The following is an 18,396-nucleotide window of genomic DNA, read 5'->3' as shown; positions in this document are numbered from 1 at the left end:
TCATTATTTCTACCTCATAACAGCTCATGGTGGCTTTTTTTGTACTGATAGGTTGTATGTGCTGATGCCATTGATTGTATCACATTTGATGTACAATTTGTGGGAAGTCATCAACATTAAAGTCATGACATGTATACATCATGTATTTTAGATATCAATAAAAAGTATATGAAAAACATTTCAGATACATGCTAAAAAGGATAAAAAGTAATAATATTATTATCAAACTAAAATTCAAAGTCATTAGTCCTAAATCAAAAATAAATGTGGAGATTTTTCTCTCAAGCGATCCTCAAAGTTTGAGAGAGCAAATAGACAACAAAGAAATATACAATGCCGGGCGCAGTGGCTCACGCCTATAATCCTATCACTTTGGGAGGCTAAGGTGAGAGGATTGCCTGAGCCCACAGGTTTGAGACCAGTCTGGGCAACTTGTGAGATCTCATTTCTACAATAAATAAAAAAATTAGCTGGGTGGAGTGGTGCGCACCTGTGGTTCCAGCTACTTGGAAGACTGAGGCAGAAGGATCACCTGAACCCAGCAGATCGAGGCTGCAGTGGCCATGAGCATGCCACTGTGCTCCAACCTGGGCAACAAAGTGAGACTCCTACCAAAAAAAGAAAAAAAAGAAAAAAGAAAAAGAAATATACATAGGAAGATTTAAATAATAAAATTTTGATTTGACAGATGGTAATGAGAGCAAATATGAGACACAATGAACACTGTTTACATGGTAACTCTATATTTTAATCCAAAATGATCTATGAAATATTTACCAAAATTGATTATGTATTTTTTAAGAAAGAGGATCTCAGCTGGGCTCGGTGGCTCAGCCTGTAATCCCGTGCTTTGGGAGGCTGAGGTAAGTGAATTGCCTGAGCTCGCTGGTTCGAGACCGACCTGGGCAACTTGGCAAGACCTCATCTCTACAATAAATCAAAAATTAGCCGGGTGTGCTAGTGCGTGCCTGTAGTTCCAGCTACTTGGAAGGCTGAGGCGGAAGGATCGCCGGAGCCCAGCAGGTCAAGGCTGCGGTGGCCGGGAGCAGCCATTGCACTCAAGTCTGGGCGACAGAGTGAGACTCCAACTCAAAAAAAAAAGGAAGAGGATCTCAATAAATTCTAAAATCTTGGCATTCTTACACACAACATTTCTTGCAATAAAACTTCAAAGCAATCGAAAGTGGACAGGATAAAGAAAATGTGGTACATTTACATGATGGAATATTATGCAGCCATAAAAAAAAAAACAAAATTATAAACTTTGCAGCAACCTGGATGGAATTAGAGTCTATAATACTCAGTAATTTATCACAGAAACAAAGATCTGAGTACCACATGTACTCACTCATAAGTGGACCTTGAACATTTATCATAATACTATAAGAAAGGGATTGAAAGTAGGACACTGCCGGGGGAGAGTACATTACATCAATAAGGGTATCCACATTTTACCTGTATGATGACCACGTATGTACCTAACCCTTATTTGTACCCCACATTTCAAAAATAAAAGAATTTTTTTAAAAACTTCAAAGCAAATGAAATACAAAAGGAAAATCTAAATCTTGAGAATTTTAAAACCAGACGTATGTCTTATTTTAACAGTAAGTCAGAAATTAAATACAGACTACTAAGAAATACATTTTTCCTTTAAAAAAAAAAAAGGCAGAGTCTCACAATGTTGCCCAGGCTGGAGTGTAGTGGCATTCACAGGTATGATCATAAAGCACTATAGCCTCAAATCGTTGGGCTCATGTTATGCTCCTGCCTCAGTTTCCCCACCACTCTTCCTGGTGAAATTCATTTTTAAATTAAGGAACTCATTTTCATGTATTTATATGTTTAAAAGTGAATCCTTGTCTTCTAAAATGTGTTTTACCCTCTTAATTCCCCATCTCAGATAAAAGCAATTCCAAGCTTCTGGGTGCAAGGGCCAAAACCTTGGAATCATCCTTTTATCCATTCTTTCCTTCAAACTATATCACATCCATTAGCTTATACTTTGGCTCTTATTCAAAATACAGTGAACATTCTCACATATCCATGGACTAATACTGTGTTCCAAGTTACCATCCTCTCAGCTGGACAATTGCCATAGCCTTCAAACTTCTCCCTTTTTCTTCCCTTGCTCTATGCTCAAACTCACCAATAACTCCTAATTCCATTCAGTGTAGAAGCCAAACTCATGAATATAGATTATAGACCTATCCCCCCATTATGTTCTCAAATCCTCTCTAATTACATCCCCTGTTCATTCCTATCCAACCGGGTTAGCCTCCATGCTTTCTTGAATTCATCAGGTCTGTCTCTCTCATGGTCATAGCCTTTACTATATCCTGAATCTGGTCTATTACTCCCCAAGATGTTCTCTCCCTTAAACTGCTTTGCACAAGTACCATTTTCTCAGTAAGCTTTTCCCTAATCAATCTATTTAAAACTGAACCTCACCCCAACCACGTCTATCCTTCATTTTACTCAATACCACTTCTCTCCAGACATGTCTAAATCATAGGGATATGGAAAGTTGAAAATAAAAATATTGAAGATAATCTTCCAGGTAAATGCTTATCAGAGCTTTTATGTAATTATATTACTATTAATATCATAAAAGTAGATTTTAAGCCTAGTAATAAAAGACAGTCACTTCATGATCAGAAAAAGTTTAATTCTCCAAGAAGATATAACAATTCTGAACTTGCATATATCCAATAAACTGGCCACAAAATATATCAAGCAAAACTGACAGAATCACAAGGAAACTTAACAATTTGTGCCATAGTAGGAGACTTTAACATGCCTCATTAAGTAATTGATAGAGAAATAACCAAAATCATTAAGGATAAAGAAAATATTAACAACAACTTTAATATACTTCATCTAGTGTACATAGATGAATACTGTATCAACCACTGAGATAAAGGAAATTATTTTCAATCATATATAGAATGTTTTTAAAAACTGACAATACATCGGGCCACAGAGAAATTATCAACAACTTTTAATGCGTTTAAACCATAGAACATTTTCTCTGATTATAATGCTATTAGGAAAGAATCTATAATGATGCACATATATAACTAAGAATCATATATATGGTTTGGGTTAGGGTTTTTTTAGTCAGAATGTCACTTTGTCACCCAGGCTGGAGTGCAGTGGCACACTGACAGTCACCGCAGCCTTAACCTGCTGGACTCAGGCAATCCTTCTACTTCAGCTTTCCAAATAGCTGGAACTACAGGTGTGTGCCACCACACTTCGCTAATTTTTTGATTTATTGTAGAGATGAGGGCTTGCCAAGTTGCTCAGGCTGGTCTCAAACCTGTGGCCTCAGGCAATCCTCTCACCTTGGCCTCCCAAAGTGCTAGGATTATTAGCGTGAGCCACCCCACCCAGCCCATATATATGTTTATAATGTAAGAGATAAATTTATGAAAAGCATATGATATATGAAGAAATTTTAAAACAAAAAGGTTTTTTTACTGATAATAATGAATCCTATTATGCTTATGTTACAAAAAGGTAAACTTGGAAAGTGATAAAGTGTGTACTTCTAGACGACTGATAAAAGATCACTTCTCGGCCTTTTGACTAAGATCAAGTGTAGATGGCTGAAAAAAAATTCAAAGAAAATAAAGATAGAAAAGTATTAACAAAAAAGCATCAAGGAATGAAATAAAAAGTAAACAAACAGCAGGGCTCAGTGGCTCAGCCTGTAATCCTGCGCCTTTGGGAGGCTGAGGTGAGTGGATTGCCTGATCCCGCGGGTTCGAGACCCGCCTGGACAGCGAGACCTCATCTCTACAATAAATCAAAAACTCAGCCGGGCATGGTAGCGCATGCCTGTAATTCCGGCTACTTGGAAGGCTGAGGCGGAAGGATCGCTGGAGCCCAGCAGGTCGAGTCTGTGGTGGCCAGGAGCGGCCACTGCACTCCAGTCTGAGCGACAGAGTGAGACTCCAACTCAAAAATAAAATAAAAAATAAAATAAAAATAAAATAAAATAAAGTAAACAAACATAGAAAGAATCAAAAAAGGTAAAAGTTTTTTGAAAATCATAAGAAATCTATGATTAAAGTAAAGGCAGAAAAGAAAAAAGTAAGCATTATTAAAAATTTTAAAAGAGGGTGTCATCATAAATTCCGTAGACATTATGAAAATAGTCATGCCATAAATTTGAAGTTAAGACCCTATGAATTAATTCTCAGAAAAATGCACACTACCAAAATTGAAAAAAGGCCACAAAATCTAAATAATCCAACAAGTGTTCAAAATATCAAATTGGTAATAATAAAAAAAACTTTCCAGAAAAGAAAGCACATGCTTAATGGATTCATTAGTAAGTGCCTCCAACTATTTAAAAAATAAATAAAATTGATCTTGTAAAAAACGTTCTGAACATTAAGAAAGGGTAATGTTCCCAATTATTTTATGAGGCTGGCCTACCCTTAACACAAAAGTGAAACAATTTTAGCCTATGAAAAGAAAATTGTAGGTTAATCCTCTTCATAAATATGAATGCAGAAATCCTAAATAATATGTAAGTTGATTCCAGCAATATATAAGAAAGAATATGCACCAAGGCCACATTAAATTAATCTCAAAAACACAAGATTAATTCAGTGCAAGAATATCAATCAGTGTAATTCAGTACATTAATGGATTAAAGGAGAAAAATTATAGTCATCACATATGATACAGAACAGTATTTGAGAAAAATCGAGCAACCATTTATGATGAAAGTTCTTAGTAAACTGGGAAAGAAGAAAACTCCTTTAACCAAAAATGGTTGTCCACAAAATATCTACAGCAAAAATTATATTCAATAGAAAAACTTTGAAAGCTTTTCCCATTTGAGATAATGAAAAGAAGAAAGAAACTCACTATCAGCATTCAATATTGCACTGGAAGTCCTAACAGATAAGCCAAGAAAGAGAAATTTAAAGTATAAGGATTGGAAATAAATGAACAAAATAGCTAGTTTTCACACATGATTGATAGTGTACAGAAAAGCATAAAAGAATCTAATAACTTTAGGATTAACAAAACTAAAAATTAGTTTATAGAAAAGATAAACAAAATCGACAAATCTTTAGCTAGACTAGCACAGGAAAAAAGAGAAGACTCAAGCAAAATCTGAAATGAAAGAGAATTTACAATGATATTACAGAAATACAAAAGATCATAAGTAACTATTATAAAATTATACACCAAAAAATAACCTACACGAAATGGATAAATAATCTATAAGAAATGGATAAACTTCTAGAAAAATACAACCTAGTAAGACTGAATCAGGCAAAAATAGAAAATCTGATTAGACCAATAATGAGTAAGGAGATTGCATCAGCAACTTTAAAAATAAGTTTCATATAAAAAAAAAAAAAAGCCCAGGATCTACTTTACCACAAAATTCTATCAAAAAATTGTTTTTTGGCCAGGCACTGTGGCTCAAGCCTGTAATCCCAGCACTTTGGGAGGCCAAGGTGAGGGGATTGCCTGAGCCCAAGGGTTTGAAACCAGCCTGGGCAACTTGGTGAGACCTCATCTCTACAATAAACCAAACATCATTGGAGCGTGGTGGCTCACATCTGTAGTTCCAGCTCCTTGGAAAGCTGAGGTGGAAGGATTGCCTGATCCCAGCAGGTCGAAGCTGTGGTGGCCATGAACATGCCACTGCACTTTGGCCCGGGCGACGGAGTGAGGCGACAACTCAAAAATATTTTATTTTTGATATTAAAAAAAATGTTTTAGAGATACTGTGTTGTCCAGGCTGGAGTGCAGTGACTATACATAGATGCAATCACAGCTTAGTGCAGCCTCAAACTCCTGGCCTCAAGTGATTCTCCCACCTCAGTCTCAGAAGTAACTGAGACTATGAACCTATTAAAGGCCCAGTTCTTACTGCTGTTACATTAAGAATGAGTTTTCATGTGAGTTTTAGAGGGTACAAACACAGCAACAGAATATTCCAAACTCATTTTACAAGGACAGTATAATTCTGATACCAAAGTCAGGGAAGGATACCACATGGAAAAAAATAATAACAGGCTAATATCACTGATGAACATAGATGCAAAAATTCTCAACAAAAGATCAGGAATTCAAATTCAAGCCCATTAAAAAGATTGTTTAGCATGATCAGGTGAGATTTATTCCAAAGATACAAGGCTAGTTCCACATATGTAAGTCAAAAATGTGATCAACTATATCAACAAAATGAAGGACAAAAATCACATGATCATCTCAATAGATGCAGAAAAATAATTTGGTAAAATTCAACATCTTTTCTTGATTAAAAAAAATCTCAAAAAATTAGGTCTAGAAGGAATGTACCTCAATACAGTAAAACCATATATGTGACAAGCCCACAGCTAATACCACACTCAGTGGTGAAAATCTGAACTTTTCCTCTAAGATCTGGAACAAAACAAGTATGTTCACTCTTGCACTCTTGTCACTCTTGCCACATAGTACTGGAAGTCCTAGCCAGAACAATTGGACAAGAAAAAGAAATACGAAACATCCATATAGGAAAAAAAGAAGTAAAACTATCCCTGTTTGCTGATGACATGATGATGACATGAAAACCTTTAGAAGTTCACCAAATAACTATTGGAACTAAAAACAAATTCAGGAAAGTTGCAGTTACAAAATCAACATGTGAAAATCAGAAAAGTTTCTAAAAACTAACAATAAACTATCCAAAAAACTAAGATAGCAATTCCATTTAAAATAGTATCAAAAAGCCGGGCTCAGTGGCTCAGCCTGTAATCCCGCGCCTTTGGGAGGCTGAGGTGAGTGGATTGCCTGAGCCCGTGGGTTCGAGACCCGCCTGGGCAGCGAGACCTCATCTCTACAATAAATCAAAAAATCAGCTGGGCATGGTAGCGTATGCCTGTAATTCCGGCTACTTGGAAAGCTGAGGCGGAAGGATCGCCGGAGCCCAGCAGGTCGAGGCTGCGGTGGCCGGAAGCGGCCACTGCACTCCAGTCTGGGCGACCGAGTGAAACTCCAACTCAAAAAAAAAAAAAAAAATAGTATCAAAAAATATTTAAAACACTTAGAAGTAAATTTAATCAAGGAAGTAAAAGATCTGTATGCTGAAAACTGCAAATCACTGATGAAAGACACTTAAGAAGACACAAATAAATGGAAAGATACTCTGTGTTCATGGACTGGAAAAATTAATATTTTTTAAATGTCCATACTACCCAAAGTGATTTACAGACCTGATGCAATGCAATCAAAGTTCCAAAGTTATTTTTCACAGAAATAGAAAAAAAAGTCTAAAATTTGAATGGAACCACAAAAGGCTCCAAATAGCCAAAGCAATTTTGAGCAGAAAGAGCAAAGCTGAAGACATATCACTCCCTGATTTCAAAATGTATTATAAAGCTATTTGTTAAATAAAGTTTAACCCAAAGCTGCCCCCTTGCACATTTTGGGTTCGAGCTAGTGATTTCACTGTAATTTTTCACATAGTGAGCTGTAACCTAGTCAGATGTATAAACAGACTGTATGTAACCTGCTCTTGTGCCAATCACTTAGTTTGGGCCAAAGGTGGCCAACTGTTCAAACTAGAATCATATAAGGTAAACACTGAGCTGTAACCAATCTGACTGTTTCTGTACCTCCCCTCTGTTTTCTGTATATCGCTTTCCTTTTTCTGTCTATAAAACTTCTTCCACTATGTGGCTATGCTGGAATCTCTCTGAGCCTACCCTGGTTCAGATGTACCTGATTTGCTAATCTTTCTTCATTCAATTAAACTATGCTAAACTTAATCTGTCTTAAGTTTTGTCCTTTTAACATATTGTAATCAAAACAGCATGGTACTGACATTAAAACAGATATAACAACGAATGGAATAGGCTAGAAAGTTTAGAATTAAGCCTAATAATTTACAGTCAGTTGTTTTTCAACAAAGATACCAAGACCCATAATAATCAAAGGACAGTCGCTCAATAAACGGTGTTGGAAAAACAGGATATTCACTTGCAGAAGAGTAAAATTAGACCCTTATCTCACACCACATACTAAAATCAACTCAAAATGCCTTAAAGACTTAAATGTAAGTCCTAAATATGAAAAATTACTAGAAGAAAATATATAGAAAGTCCCCCTCACATTGGTCTGGACAATGATTTCTTGGACATGACTCCAAAAGCATAGGCAACAAGAGCAAAAATAGATAAATGGGGTTATATCAAATTAAAAAGCTTCTGCACAGCAAAGGAAAAAACAGAATAAAGAAATACTTGCATCAGAATCACCAGGGAACTTGCTAGAAATGTGATTTATGAGATTGTACTACAGATCTACTGAAATGGACACTCTTTGTGTGTGTTTCAACAATATGTGTTTTAATTATCTGTACAGGTGATTCTGAAACACACCAAACTTTGAGAATCATTGCAAATAGCACACCCTGGAGAAAATAGCACACAATCCTCTTATTTGTGGTTGCATGAGAACTGCATGAGTAGGCTGGTAGTAAGGCCTTCCCAGGATCTGCTTTGGCACATGGAGAAGCAGGTAGGCATAGATAAACAAAGATCACACGAATGTGCCATTTTTGAGGAAGCTACTTGTGAGTAGCATAATATGGAGTGATAGGAACTCCAATCATCTGATAGTAGGGGAGCAGTACACTAACTCATTATTGTTAAAAAGATTAAGCTGTGTTATACAGCAATGGTTCTCAAACTTTAAAGTATCTCCAAATCATCTAGGGATCTTATTAAAATGCAAATTGGAATTCATTATGTCTGGGGTAAGACCTGTGATTCTACATTTTTATCACTCCTAGTGAAACCTATGTGTCTTAAGTTTTGTCCTTTTAACATACTATAATCAAAGCAGCATGGTACTGACATTAAAACAGATACAGTTGAATAGCAAGTCTATGACAAATGTTACTGTAAACCAGAAGTCTTCCATGCTGACTGGAGACATGGCCTAGCCCCGTCTCCAAACAAGCATCCAGTCCAGAAAACATCCAGTCCAAACAATATAGTCATAGAACTGATATATATTATGACCAAAATTATTGCCAAGTTGTTTTTAAACCCATGAAGTAACTACTTCCAAAAAAGAAAATCACAGAGCAAAAAAATGTATATGCTGGAGGAAAACATGGCAAAACAACAGAAACTGACATAACAAACTATAACTAGCAGAATTCAGGAAAGGTGTTGAATGAAAAAAAATCATTAATATTAAGTCCATGTTGAAAGCACTAAAAAAGAGAATTAGATACCGTTGGAACATAGTAGTAAGAAGAGAACAGAATAATCAGCCAAAATAAAATAGAAAGAACACTTTATTTTTGTTTTGTTTTTTGAGTTGGAGTCTCACTCTGTCGCCCAGGCTGGAGTGCAGTGGCACACTCACAGCCACCACAACCTCAACCTGCTGGGCTCAGGCAATCCTTCTGCTTTAGCTTCCCAAGTAGCTGGAACTACGGGCATGCACCACCATGCTTGGCTAAATTTTTTATTTATTGTAGAGACAAGGTCTCACCAAGTTGCCCAGGCAGATCTCGAACCCATGGACTCAGGCAATCCTCTCACCTCAGCCCCCCAAAGTACTGGGATTATAGGCGTGAGCCACTGTGCCCAGCTGAAATGAACAGACTTTGAATAATTAGAATGAGAAGCATAGCTTTGGAAAAACGTATATACATAATTGATGTACCTAAAGACCTAAAAAACACTTTAAAAATTGATCCAAGGAGTGAGGGTATGAATGGTATCTAATGCATAAATTATATATTTAGAACTGATATGATGTTCACAGTGGGGAAAGATTTCAGCAGCAACTTTTTTATGTTTCTAAGCCATGTGTGTGAGGTCTAAAGCTTAGAATCAGGAATCACCTCACGACCACCTCCTTTATCAGCATGGGACCTGCTGAATTATTTCCCACAAAGTTCTACTCCAGTCCAGATGCTTTTCTTCATTCTCCCACTATTTTATTCTGCAAGCATGAAATGTTTCAAATGTTGCAACATGTAAAAATATTCATTCTGAGACAGACCACACAGTTAGCGATGTGACTTAAACACCACAGAAAACAGTCACAGTTAATTACACTGGTTTTCCACAATAAGTACCAAAAAAAAATCCGGGGGCACTTTGCCCTACAAATGAAAATTTAACAAAAGCCTCTGAAAACAGTGTTCTGTAAGTTTAAAATGTACTATCAAGTGAAATTTCAGGATAATTAGTCCTCTGGTCACCATCATTGGATGAATATTTGGAAAAATAACAAGAGCAATCCACTTTTGGATTACAACCTGTGTGAGTTCATAAAGTATAACCATTTGGGGCCTCCAAAAAAAATACGTGTAGGTTTTCACCTTATTCATGAAACAGATTTTTATTTCAGAAATTAAAACCTCATCACTCTATGTATTGTCTCTTGAAGCTCTACCAATTAGCAAAGCAGAGAGGGCCTTCAGGTCAAGTTGAAGCAGTTTGCAATCACCTTGAAAAGTAATTCTGCAATAATGATTACACTTTATAAGCATACATATTCTTTTCCTCATCAGTCTCACTTTCATTAACCTATCACTCAGATATAAAGACAACAATGCATATAAACATATGAAACAAGGTATTTATTGAAGCATCATCTCAATGACAATAATACAGTAAGGCCCTGAATGTTCATAATAGGAAAAGTGGATGAATAGGCTATTGTATAAAATGTTATAAATACTTATTTATCTTTTAAAAAAAAGAAGCGACAGCAGCACTTCATTGAAAAAGGATATTTTGAATGTTAAAAAACTAGGAAATTTAACACATTCATACCAAAGAATGAAATCCGTTTTTGCCACTTGTTAAATTTATATAAGGAAAATAGGAAAATTATCACATGGCTTCTCAACAGTCAGATTGTGTGTAAAACCATTCTTCTTTGCAATAATTTCAACAAAGCCCTTTTCATCTCACTATTTCGCAAGCTGTAGATCAGAGGATTCAGCAGAGGTGTGAGCAGTGAGTAAGACAGTGACATCAGTTTCTTAGTTTCAGGTGAGTAGCCAGATTTGGGTTGCAAATAAGTCATATTGGCTGTGCCATAGAAGAGAGTCACAGAGGTGAGATGAGAGACACACGTGGAAAATGCCTTTTTTCTTCCAGTTGTTGATGGCATCTTCAGGATGGCAAAAAGGATTCGAATGTAAGACAAAAATATCAAAAAGAAAGGAACTACAACAATCAAAATGGTACCTGTGAAGGCATAGATTTCAAACAAAAAGGTGTCTGCACATACAAGCTCTAGCACTGCTGGGGTTTCACAAGAGAGATGATTAATATAACTGGGACCACAGAAAGGAAAACTAAATACCCATGTGGTCTGCACAGTAGCCACCATGATCCCTGAGGCCCACGAGAACATTATTAATTTCATAAGAACCCTTTTGTTCATAATCATTGGGTAGTTCAGAGGATGGCAAATTGCAACAAATCGATCATAAGCCATTGCTCCCAAGAGAAAACACTCAGTCCCACCAAAAAAAAGAATGAAATACATCTGTGCAAGACAACCCACAAAAGAAATCGTAGTTTTCTCATTAGAGAGGACCACCAGCATTTCAGGCATGATGACTGCACTGAAACTCACTTCCACCACAGACAAGTTCAGGAGGAACAGGTACATGGGAGCATGGAGACTCTGGTCCAGGGAGATGATGACTATTATGGCAACATTTCCCATCAAGGTCACTAGATAAATAACCAAGAAAATCCCAAAGAGCTGCTCTTGGAGTTCAGGAAAGTTAGAAAAGCCCAAGAGGACGAATTCAGCCACAGAGCTTTGATTTTGTGTTTTCATTTTCAGAAGTGGAGCCCTACATTGACCTAGTACAGAAAGTATGAAGTCAGTCTATTAGCTGAGAGTTTCAGTCTTCATTCACCCCAGAAATTCTCGGCAGAAGATGAGAAGATGAGACTTTCCTGTCAGAAAATCATTTCAGCGATTTTGGAGAGTGGCTAGATACTTTGAATAATAAATCTTTCAAATATAGGGAGAAGTGAATAATTCTGGCTCAGAAATACTGTCTGAAGAGTATTAAATAACATCAAAGTTCTATCATATCTTATATACTATGTAGTTTGAAAACTAAACATAGTCTTAAGGCAAATATAAATATTGGATAAGTCAGGTTCCATTCCCATTACACAGTTATAGATAGCATCAATTTTCTCAATTTTAAATAAGTATTAAACTTAAGAACACAGAAAATAGTGTTAAAAAGTAGATAGATTGAAAAATATGCTCGAGCAATTTTGATAACAACCAAAAAATTCAAAGTTTTGGTAAAGTAGTGATATGTTTATTATTAATATTTCTTAACTTCAAATGCCTGTATGTGAGAGGCAGAGGAGTTTATATTTTAGATGCAACTATCTTAGGTGACCTATTGACTATATGAATTGACTTCAGGCTTACTGATTCCTGCTCATCCTGGATCTGGCCAGTTACATTGAGATTGACCTGGATGGGAAGTTTTTAGGGCCAGTTTTCCATGACCCATCCATGTGACTACAATAACTGAAGAAAGAGCCCTTTTTGTCATTTAAACCTGTAATTTGGAAGTTCTCTCTCTCTCTCTCTCTCTCTCTCTCTCTCTCTCTCTCTCTCTCTCTCTCTCTCCTTCTCCTTCTATCTCTTTCTTCTCCCAGTCCCCACTTGGCATCTCATCAAGTTCATTTAATTATTAATTATTCAACAAGCACTTATTGACCACTTTCCATTTTCTCTGTATGTTCAGGCAAACATCTGAGAGCAGAATTCAACACAGTGAGAACTAACCACACTACATGAAATAGCTTCTGACCCCTTAAATATACTGTCTAAATCTTATGTCATATACTTTTCTCTTTTTTCCCAGTATTACCAACTGAAATTAAATATACATATAATTCTCAATCTCTCACTAAAATACTAACCTATGAAGAGTAAAGATTTAGTTTCGTTCTTTGTTTTATATATACAATGCTTACAACTGTCCCTGACCCTTAACAGATAGATGCTAAGTTAACGTTTGTTGAACAAGTGAATAAAAATATTAGAAAAATCAGGATTCTGACTTTAAAATAGAGAGTGTCTAAAAGAAAAGTAAAACCAGTATACAGCATCATTGAGAAGCAAAAGTAGTAACAAGTTCTTTAGAAATTTAAAAGAAGGAAGGATTGCTTCTGCATGAGAAAGGGGAGCAAACATAATCACGGGATGTCATGGGAGTTAGGGAGGAAGGAGAAGACATAAGAAAGAAGGTTTATTTGCTCAAGTCAAAAGGAACTTGACACCATAGTCTAAAATGGAGGCTTACTGACCTTGTGTGATATTTTAAAAACCAGAGAAAAATTCACTGTGAAGGTAAGGAAACGAGGACAGAAGACACATCTAAAGACATGCAATGTTGTCTTGAGTATAGATCTATAAGACATAAGCAGACAGTAGAAGGCAAGTTGACTGATTTTTCATTTTGACAATAGTCATGCTTTAAAATCAAATGCCTGTATTAGCCACATTAATTATATTTTGGATGCCGAAAAAATCGTAAAATTAGTAAAATAGGCTCCATAGGAGCAAATATTTCAAACTCATTTCTAATGACAAAATAAACCCCCAAAATGTGTATTCAGTTCCAAATATATAAAAATGAATGGGTTTTAAAACATTAATTATATGAACACAAGGAAAGGATCAGCAGTTGATGGACACTGCCAAGGGAGGGATGGAGGGAGGGAGGGGGCACGTGGCTCCACAAAGGGTTCCTGGTCCTAAGCCAGGGGAAGTAAGGGCCTGTTGGAGGTCTAAACTTCACCTACATGGAGCCTGCTTATGTAGCTAATCCTGACTTGTACCTCACATATCTACAATAAAATAAAATTTTAAGAAATTAGAAAATTTAAAGTATCATATAAAACAGATACCCTTTATAGGACTGGTTAACAGCATGTAATGGAGCAAAACTGTCATGAGTGGTAAAGAGCAACTGACCATGAATGTTCCCTCTTCTCTTCATATCTTGGAAGACCCTCATGGCGCCTTGGATGGCTCACTAACAAGTAGCCCTTTCACTAACATGTAACACTTAGGCAGAACATTTTCTTCCCTAGACTTCAGTCTCTCAATGGAAAGAGGTAATTGTTGAACTTAGTGACCAAGTTCCCTTCGGTTGCAAACTTCTAGGATTTGATGGTTAGTGTTTGCAAAATACTTATACCTCTATGATTGCCTGAACTTTTCTCTGAAGTAAAAAAAAGAAAAAGAAATTGACTAACATCAGACCAAAAATCTGACAGATTCAAATGTGCCTAATGACTCCTGAGCACTGAGTCATCACTTCAACAGCATCTGTAACTATCAATGAGGAAACTGCAAATAGAAACCCACTAACAGACACACAGTAGAATCTTCTTACCTATTGACTCTGTCTCTTTAATTTTCATGCTACTTTATCAGATGTTTCACTTCTAGTCGAAAGTCATCTATTGATAAATATGACTCAGTGGTTCTGTGCACTTATTCCCTAACATTATATTACTTAGAATCATACACCCTGATGAATCCCTCCCTGGAGAATGTAGAAGCACTTCCTTCAGAGCCTCCCATAATTTTCTATGATCACTAAAGAAGCTTGAACTTGGCTCCCTCAGGTGAGAAAGCCCAAGAGTACCAACTTGGAGCACCACTCTTTCATATGTGTCTGGGGAATGAATACCTCTTCACACAAGAAACTCAATTTCACCATGACACCTACCAATAGGTTGTGAGAGCAGAGGTTGAATGAATGTTGCCACTAGGGAAAGAAGAGAGGGGTGGGATGAGGATGTGAGCAAAGGCAGGTGACCTAGAGGTAGAGGATTTGATTGGACAGAATACACAGGTTGTGCAATGCAGGAAACAAGTTACTGAAATTTTTGAGAAAAAAAATGTCATTACAGTTAATTTCAAGGACTTAAAATATCTGGACTGGTTTGTGTCACTTTGAGCAAATTCTCAAACTTTCTTAGGGATACATTATCCCTAACTGTTGGGAGCCGGCTGTGGAGGCCCGCCTGAGCATTACAGATCCAGGCGGGCTGCAGACCCTGAGACCACTAGGATGAGTTCAGGAGCTGATGGCCCATTTCCTCTTCCCTTTTCTTCTGTTTGGCATGTCTCACCAGCAGGGACTTTGATGATCTAAGCTTGAAACTTCAAGAGTACGACAGGCATGGCTAACTCTAGGGATCCATTGTTCCCATTTTTCATAGACTGTGATTTTGGCCTTTCAGTCAATTACGGTTCAAACTCGGGTCACATTCGGGAGCCTTATATACAATACAAGCTTCTTTATAAGATTTAAAAGTATATTTGTAGAATTAGTATATACATATGGAGAGCTGTTTTCAGCTTTAGATGGTATAGATGATTATCTAGAGTTACCAGAAATGGCCCAGCACGAGCTTTGGGCTGGGCCACATTCCTAAGGGCCCAGTACATACTTTGGACTGGGCTGCTTTCTTTCAAACCGGTTTTAGCTACAATTAGTGCAGAGTTTTTCTACTTATTATAGAAACTGAATTTATTTTATTTATAAAAAGTATTGTGGAATAGGTTATGCTACATCAGAGAATTATGTTAGTTCAAGCATGATCAAATATGATATTCTGAGGTTTAATAAGAATACAGCTAACTTTAGAAATTTCATTCTTCCCATTTTCTACTAATTGTGGTTTTGGCTTTAGTACAATTTCCAGTTTATATTTGGGTTTTATTTTAGAAACTTTATTGCTGATGATCAGCTTTATATATTAGGATTAGTAATTAGAAACTTTTATAGAAGTTAAGATAGATATATAGGATTTTAGAATAGCCATTTTGTTAAGAGATTGTAATCAATTGTTCCTAGAAATGGCCCAGCATGATCTTTGGACTGGGCCACATTCTTTAGGAACTGGTTTGAGCTATAAATAAGAAATTCTATAGTATAGGTAGAATTAGCACAGAATAGAAAGGATTTAAGTTAGTCATTAGGTGTTGTGTATGCATAAGCTTTAGAAGTTATTGATTATTAGAATATTATGATGTTAGAATTGTTGTATTATTTTTGAGGAACATTAACTAAGCATGAGGAATAGTGAGATAATATTGGGATTGTCCTTCCTCATGCTTGAGGAAACACCTGGTGGGTGGGGGACGCCCCTCATCCACTTGGTTTTGTGTTCACGTGAAAATCTTGTGATTTTGCCTGTGAAACTTTAGGATAAAAGGCTTACAGTTTGTCCCATTAAACGGTTTCTGCACTAGACAGGAATCTAGTCTCTTTCTTTCTTTTTCTTTATATCTATCCCTCCATCTTTCTTTCTTTTAATATCTATCCCTCCTACAGAATCAGCTTCTGCACTAGACAGGAGCCCAGTCTCTTTCTTTCTCTTTATTTCTCCAGAATAATCACCAACACCCTCACACCTCCCAGGGACCCCCTGAATCTCTCTGCAGGGGCTGCCCCCCCACACCTAACCAGTGTCCAGTAGGAAATGTCCCAATTATCCTAAGGAAAGGAAACGTTTCTCACTCACAGAATCCAGTCCCAGGACCCCTCACATATCATTCACCTTGAAGAGATTTCATCCTCACACATAAACCAGTCTCATGCCTCAAAGATGAGGAAAGCTGCCTAAATACACAAGTATACTTTTCATGATTCCTGCCCCATAGTGTTGCAATCTCCAGAGTGGCACTGCCAACCTGAGATCCACACAGTGACCAAAGATGTAATGGCCTGCGGATAGGGGAACATGGCGGCACCCAACAACTTGGGGATGACAACAGCTGGAGCCCCAAGGAGTATTATAGCTCACAGCTGTTTTAATTATGGCTGTTGCTTAGAGAATCCAGAGTTCTTGTCTCATGACCAAAAAGAATAAGGAGAGTAGACACTGAGGAGTGAGTGAGTGTATTAAGTGACAGGAAAGCTCTCAGCAGTTGGAGGGGACGCAAACGTGGGTTGTCAGAGATCAGGCTGAGCTCAGGGTTTTTTTACAGGTTTCAAATGGGGAGGTACGTGCTGACTGGTCGGCAGTAAGGATTGAAAATACACCAACCAGCCGGGCTTGGTGGCTCAGCCTGTAATCCCGCACCTTGAGAGGCTGAGGTAAGTGGATTGCCTGAGCCTGCGGGTTCAAGACCTGCCTGGGCAACTTGGCGAGACCTTATCTCTACAATAAATCAAAAATTAGCCGGGCATGGTAGTGTATGCCTGTAGTTCCAGCTACTTGGAAGGCTGAGGTGGAAGGATCGCCGGAGCCCAGCAGGTCGAGGCTGCAGTGGCCGGGAGTGGCCACTGTACTCCAGTCTGGGCAACAGAGTGAGACTTCAACTCAAAAAAAAAAAAAAGAAAATACACTAACCTAATTGGTCAACAGTAAGGACCCAAAAGTGACAGGATAGTGTATAGGACCCCTGGGGAGAGAATTGAAAAAAGGTCCATCAGGAAAAAGTACACGAAAAGGGAAAAAGCATGCGAAAAGGGAATGAGTTTGGGTTTTTGTCCAGAATTTGCAGCTTTGTTTCTTCAGGCAAAATGAGGGAGTTTTACCAGTGACCACCCTGTCTACCTAACTGGTTTCTTTCTTCCTCCTCTCTCATTAGCATCTGGTGGGACTTCTGTTGTACTGAAAAGGTTCTACATAGCGATACCAGCGATTGTATCACAAAGTGTACAATTTGTGAGAAGTCATCAACATGCAAAGTCATGACTTTTACACCTTTCTATATGTATATTAGATTTCAATAAAAAGTGAATTAAATAATTTCAGACAACACGCTAAAAAAATAACATAGGAATAACGTCAATTTCTAATTCAAAACCAATGTGTCACTGATGTAACAATCATCAAAATGTGGAGATTTTAACATACCTTCTTCAAGGTTTGTGAGAACAAATAGACAATAATGAAATACAAGTCAGAAGATATGAATATTAAAATTTTGATTTAGTAGATGGTAATGAAAGCAAATATGACACAGAAAAAACATTTTACCTCACTATACATTTTCATCCCTAGTGTCTATGCAATTTTACAAAAACTTATTAGGTATTTTGACAGAGAGAAAATTTCAGTAAATTTCAAAATCTTGACAATCATATACACACATCATTCCTTGAAATAAAACTGCAAAAAATAGAAAAGGAACACTAAAGCCTTAGGGGGGAAAAGCTAGAAACAAGCTAAAAAACAGATAAATTCTTGTCTTCATTTCATAAAAATAAAATGTACATGCACACCTCAGACTGATTACTTTTAGGAATGATAGAATTGCATAAGAGGGTGAAGGTATTGTTTTTTTTTTTTTTGAGTTGGAGTCTCACTCTGTCGCCCAGACTGG

At 37.1% G+C, this 18,396-nt stretch overlaps 1 protein-coding gene across 1 annotated transcript; it reads right to left on the bottom strand.

Annotated features, from left to right (window-relative positions):
- Positions 1 to 10,899: 10,899 nt before the first annotated feature.
- LOC103264938 (olfactory receptor 10A3-like) lies at positions 10,900 to 11,844 on the bottom strand. The gene has a single exon (XM_008062635.1). It carries the CDS (start codon positions 11,842 to 11,844, stop codon positions 10,900 to 10,902), a length of 945 nt encoding a protein of 314 aa, XP_008060826.1.
- Positions 11,845 to 18,396: the final 6,552 nt, after the last annotated feature.

The sequence above is a fragment of the Carlito syrichta genome, unplaced genomic scaffold (assembly GCF_000164805.1).
Source record: "Carlito syrichta isolate Samal-C Ts95f unplaced genomic scaffold, Tarsius_syrichta-2.0.1 Scaffold305775, whole genome shotgun sequence".
NCBI classification, from domain to species: domain Eukaryota; kingdom Metazoa; phylum Chordata; class Mammalia; order Primates; family Tarsiidae; genus Carlito; species Carlito syrichta.
The sequence above is the reverse complement of the archived record's forward strand: the minus strand, read 5'-3'. Positions and strand labels throughout refer to the sequence as shown.

Excerpts from the sequence above, each read along its gene's own strand:
- LOC103264938 (XM_008062635.1), bottom strand. The coding sequence starts at position 11,844 with ATGAAAACACAAAATCAAAGCTCTGTGGCTGAATTCGTCCTCTTGGGC.